Raw genomic sequence first — 6,000 nt, forward strand, 5'->3', positions numbered from 1 at the left:
ATTACATGAGTGGTTCTTAACCAAGGATGATTTTTCTCCCCAGGGGACATTTGGCAATGTCTGGAGACATTTTTGATGGCTACTTGCATCCAGTGGGTAAAGGCCAGGGATGCTGGTAAGCATCCTACGATGCAGAGGACAGTCCCCACACAAAGAATTATAAAATATATCCAATATATCAAAATAGCAATAGTGCCAAAATTGAGAAACCCTGGATTATATAAGTACAAATATACTTTTCTCGTGTAGCTAGATGTTAGGGGCTGGTGGCTGCTGACATTAGTGTTTTTCAATGATTCAATAGTGTCAGGACCAGCACTTAGAGATTCTTTTTGTTATTCCCTCACAATGATAAAATGGTTGCCATAGCTCTAGGAATCATATTCTAGTTCAAGGAAAAAAGGAAGAAGAAAGAGAAACAGAGCCAGTGATGTCTGTTAAAGAGCTCCAAGAAACACCCCCCAGGAAACTCCCACTTGGGTCTCAAACAATGAAATTGGGTCACATGGCCGTCCCTAGATGCCAGGGAGACTGGGAAGTCAAGTCTTTATCTTTCTAAACTTTGTGTGAGCAATGATCAGAGAGAAAAGGGAGGAAATGACTATTGTGTCTTCCCCAGTGTAAAAGTGGGCCATGATCTAACACACGACCCTGAGCAGTTATTTATAAAATAAAAGAGCATTCATGGATACCAATGTCCAACATACTATGGCATCTTCAAAATGTGAGCAGTCGCTTTAGAAACACTCCTCACAGTGTTTTCAGATTGTTTTTAAGGTATGTGTCTTTTACATTTTGAGCCTCCTAAATACTCTGAGATAGAATGAATTCCTGTTCTTTCCTTTCTTGTCTCAGAATATCGGGGCATAGCAAAGTTGAATGGCTGAGTGACAAGCCACATAGGAAGGAAAGAGCTAGAAACCTGGTCATCTGGCATTTAGGCCAGCCCCCTTTCCTTCAGGACTTTTCCAGAGGGACCTCAAACATTTCTCTCTGCTTCAAATTTTCAGCCTTTTCAGTAATTGCTAACAATGAGGTTCAGGCAATCTTACTTGCCCAGCGGCTGGGGAGTTAGTAGTGAGTGCCAGGGTCAGAGGTCCGGCCCAGCTCTGCATGAGTCCAGAGTCCATGCAGAATATCAACCTCTACCTTCCTCTGCCCCAAGGCCTGCAGTGAGTCCATAATGCTGATGTAAGAAAAACTACATAAATTAGCACAGTATTCAAGACTCTCCATCACCAGGCCACAAGCTCATTTTCCAACTGAATGCCCCACCAATCCTGCATCCCCAACACACACACACACACACACACACACACACACATGCATGCACTCCTTTAGAGCCCCATCAGATGACTCACTGTCCCTAGAATGATCTAATGCCAATCCTCTCCTTCTCCCTGTTTTAAAATATACCCAATGTAAATGCCATCTCTTCTTGGAAGCCTGCTGTGATTTCCTCCAAGATGCCTTAGTCTTGTTTTTTTGTGCTCTGGTCACACAGTGTCTGTGACTCCCTAGAGCAGTGCTTCTCAAATTTCAATATGCACAGGAATCACCTAGGCATCAAGTTAAAATGCAGATTCTGATTCATTAGCTCTGGGATGGGTCTAAGATTTTACATTTCTAACAAGCTCCCATTGATGTGATCTGCTGGTCTGTGGGATGTATCGTGTTCTGCCTCATAGGAGGGTTAATTTCTGCCCCACCAGGTTCCCCTCACATGACTGTAACTTCCTAATGGCAAGAATCATAGACCCTATAAACCCTCGCATCGTGCCTGGAACATAAATAGGTGTCTGGATTTGAATGTAAATCAGACACAAAACTGCAAGGCAATTCTTTCTGCCATCCAGTGTTCACCCATCCTCAGACGTGAATAGTTTTATATTTTGAGACAGACATGAAAAAATATAATTATGAAATTAAAGGTTCATTTTCCAACAATCTGACAACTCTTGCTTGGAATAGATGCTGACAAGTACAGAATGAATGGTGAATGAATGAATGAATGAATGAATGAATGAATGAATGAATGGGACCAGCTGCTTAGAGCAGGACTCAAGTCTTTTAGGCTGATTTGGGTCAGATTCCCTTGGCCCGGTGCCAAAGTCACTGTGATTTCTTCTTCCCTGCAGGCCTCTCCAGCTGCCCTGGCAAAGAGCGTGTTGGCTGAAGTCCCAAACCAAGTCGTGGACTATTACAATGGCAAAGGGATTAAGCCAAAATGTTCATCAGAAATGTATGACTCTTCCCGGACACTGGCTCCATGAAGTCTACACACTTTTACAGAGTCCTCAAATACTATTCCTGCTGATACTTAATACTTCTATTATCCTGTACTTAAAAAGACACACAGGTACACATTTAAAAATAGCACGTTTTGGTGATTTTTAACTAACTAACAATTCTTTTTGCATGTGTAGCCCTGAGGCCTGGATCTGCTAAGCCCTTGTATTGTTAAAGACTTTTTACAAAGAAACACGGATAATTATAACTTACTCTTTACATTACAGCATGTCGCCTTGATATAAAATGTTATCTGTATCTGTTTTTTATACAGGTTTGTTGAAATTTTGCTAAATTTCTTATTATCTTTACACTGTAAAGCATTTTGAAAAATTTCTTGAACGTTGATAGCCAAAACATATTTGGTTTTATCTGCTACAGGATGAGAGACTTTTTAAAATAGCAGATGCATGGACTGTATTTTGCATGTTTAAAATAAAAAAAAAAACAAAAACCATGCTGTTTTTGCAGTTGTCGTCCATAATTCCTCCCTGCTGAGAATGGTCTCTCCACTGAAAAAGGGGCTTATCCACCTAGAGGTGGTCTTCCTGAAGTGGGTCTGGGGCACCCAATCCAGCACCTCTCAGACTTCCCCGTGTATACAAATCACCAGAGGATCTTGTTTAAATTTTGACTGTGATGCAATAGGTCTGCATGGGCCCAAGATCCTACATCTCTGAGTCCCAGATGATGCCAATTCAGGACCCATGTTTATGTCACTCCCTAGGAATGACCTCAAAGAGTCTTCAATAGACCCATGACAGTGGAAACTTGTCCACAGCAAATAGCCATGTGGTATGGCTTTCCAGAGAGGTGGCCCGCCAGGTTGATGTTTAAGCTTAGTCTAGGGCTTCTTTGTGCCTCTTTTTATTGCTCCTGAGAGCAAACTCAGTCATCAACACAAATGCCTGGAATCATTGTTTTGGGTGGAGGTGTTTTGTTTTGATATAAACAAGCCAGTCTTGAACCAAAACGATGTTTCACTTGTATAGTCTTCTTGAAGAGAAATGGACAAGTGTTTTGCAAGCATAAAAGACCCTAGGTGGAGCCCACTTTTGGTCAGAGATATGGGAAAGTAAATCACAAGGCAAAATAGATCTGTTTGTTGTTCCGTGATGGGGGAAGTATTTAACAAGCAAACTAAATGCCTTGTACGATTTCCAGTGGTATAACTATAGATCTTAACCTTGCAAATACATGTTGGCCAAAAGCACATTTGGGAATGATGGTAAAATGTATGACTGAAAAAAATCATAAATATTTAAACTGTACTATTTTATGAATAAATTGGGTACTTACGGAATTTTTTCTAAGACTTATAGTCTTGTTTCTCTTTTCAAAGCAATTTCTGAACAGTGTTCATGTAAGTGACTTGGCCTCAGGTTAGGAATAGCTCTTTCACAGTCCCATAGAAACGTGTGGATCATGGTTTTTAACAGGCAAGGAATTAAAATACTTAGACCCTGTTCACCAGAAATAGCTGGTGGTTGTTTCTAACCCAAAACAAGGACATGAGCTTCAATGTCTATGTGCCAGGAACATAGTAAACAATATGTTTAATGAATAGATAACTATTCAATAGATAGATGCTTAATGAATAAATGGAATACTACTCAAATGAGTGAATGCATGAAAGAACGAATGAATGGACTTAATGTGCCTCATGATCAACATCAAATCCACTGTAGATTTTTTTTCATTTTTTAAAATTTTTATTGAAGTATAGTTGATTTACAATGTTGTGTTAGTTTTAGGTATACAGCAAAGTGTTTGAGTTTTATATATATATATATATATATATACATATATATATACACATATCCTTTTTCATGTTCTTTTCCATTATGGTTTATTACAGGAAATTGAATATAGTCCCCTGTGCTGTACAGTAGGTACTTGTTGGTTATCTATTTTATATATAATAGTGTGTATCTGTTAATCCCAACCTCCTAATTTATCCCTCCATACCCCCCTTTCCCCTTTGGTGACCAGAAGTTTGCTTTCTATGTCTGTGAGTCTATTTGTGTTTTGTAAATAAGTTCATTTGTATCATATTTTAGATTCCACATATAAGTGATATCATATGATATTTCTCTTTGTCTGGCTTACTTTACTTAATATGATAATCTCTAGGTCCATCCGTGTTGCTGCAAATGGCATTATTTCATTCCTTTCTATGGCTGAGTAATATTCCATTGTGTATATATGTACCACATCTTCTTTATCCATTCGTCTGTTGATGGACACTTAGGTTGCTTCCATGACTTGGCTATCATAAATAGTGCTGCAATGAAATTGGTGTGTATGTATCTTTTAATGGTTTTAATGGTTTTCTCTGGATATATGCCCAGGAGTGGGATTGCTGGATCATATGGTAGCTCTATTTTTAGATTATTGAGGAACCCCCACACTGTTCTCCATAGTGGCTGCATCAATTTCCATTCCCACCAACAGTGTAGGAGGGTTCATGTTTTCTCCACACCCTCTCCAGCATTTATTGTTTGTAGACTTTTTGATGATGGCCATTCTGACCGGAGTGAGGTGATACCTCATTGTAGTTTTGATTTGCATTTCTCTAATGATTAGTGATGTTGTGCATTTTTTCATGTGCCTGTTGGCCATCTGCATGTCTTCCTTGTAGAAATGTCTATTTAGGTCTCCTGCCAAATCCACTGTAGATTTAACAGGTGTAGATTGAGTGGATGTGGCTGTCAATCAAAATGAGACACCATGTCATTCTCAAATATCTCTTGGGATCCACTACATTCATGTCAGGATGCCTGGGGTCTGGGAGATAGGGTGCTAAGGATAGAGTCCAGGTTTTCTGGCAGAACCTTAAGGCAGTCAACCTCCCTTTTCATGGCCACTCAAGCCCAGCTCAAAAGAATAATAAAAATAATAACTAACAGTCATTGTACCAGCCACTGTTCTAAGTGCTTGTCACAGTCTACCTCATTTAATTCTCCCAACAGCCCCAGAAGGTAGATAGTATTATGAGTCTCATTTTGCAGATAAGGAACTTAAACACACAGAGTTTGGGTGACTAACCCAAGGTCATACAGCTATCAAAAGGCATAGCCAGGATTTGAACGAGATACTCTAGCTCTTGAGCACAAACTCATTTTATAATCCTCATTTCAGCTACCCTCCTGGCACCTTACCCATCTACTTGCCATATTCAGCAGCAGATTATTAAGATATTTGAAAGAATGAGCCTTAAAATATGACCTTTGCCTCCATTTCAGAAATCTCTGTCTCATCTGGTGATCTCATCTTCTTTTCTTGGGCTTTTGGCATCTCATGATGTATAACATCCCGCTGGGAGCAGTGGAAGAGCCTCGAGACACACCCAGGTCTTCCCAGCTTCTTGCTACCAAGGAGACCATGTAGATGAGACATTTCAAACACAGATGCTTCCAGGAACCGAGACACCATGTGAACAACTGAGGAGGAACAGGTTTAAAGGGAGGGATGTAAAGTAAGGGGTGTGGTGAGGTTGGAGGAAAACTGGAAGGCAAGTGTGCAGAGGAGGGCTGCTCCACCCAGCTCCAGGGGCCAGGCAGGACCATGGACCCAGTGCAGCCAGGACGTTCAGTTTTTCAAGATCATTGAAAAATGTGATATTTCACATAAAACCTGCCAATTTGTAAATAGAAAAACCTCATTCAAAATTCAGCAATCATTTTAAATACTAAAAGGGCTAAAGTGTCT

General features: G+C 40.1%; 1 protein-coding gene across 1 annotated transcript in view; it reads left to right on the forward strand.

Annotated features, from left to right (window-relative positions):
- CPNE4 (copine 4) overlaps nt 1-2,516 on the forward strand; it is a 611,972-nt gene extending 609,456 nt beyond the window's left edge. The window contains exon 16 of the mRNA XM_061193684.1: nt 2,139-2,516. Coding sequence (XP_061049667.1) covers nt 2,139-2,273 — 135 coding nt within the window. The 3' untranslated portion in view covers nt 2,274-2,516. The remainder of the gene's footprint in view (nt 1-2,138) is intronic.
- The last annotated feature ends 3,484 nt before the right edge of the window (nt 2,517-6,000 follow it).

Source organism: Eubalaena glacialis, chromosome 6, assembly GCF_028564815.1.
Source record: "Eubalaena glacialis isolate mEubGla1 chromosome 6, mEubGla1.1.hap2.+ XY, whole genome shotgun sequence".
NCBI classification, from domain to species: domain Eukaryota; kingdom Metazoa; phylum Chordata; class Mammalia; order Artiodactyla; family Balaenidae; genus Eubalaena; species Eubalaena glacialis.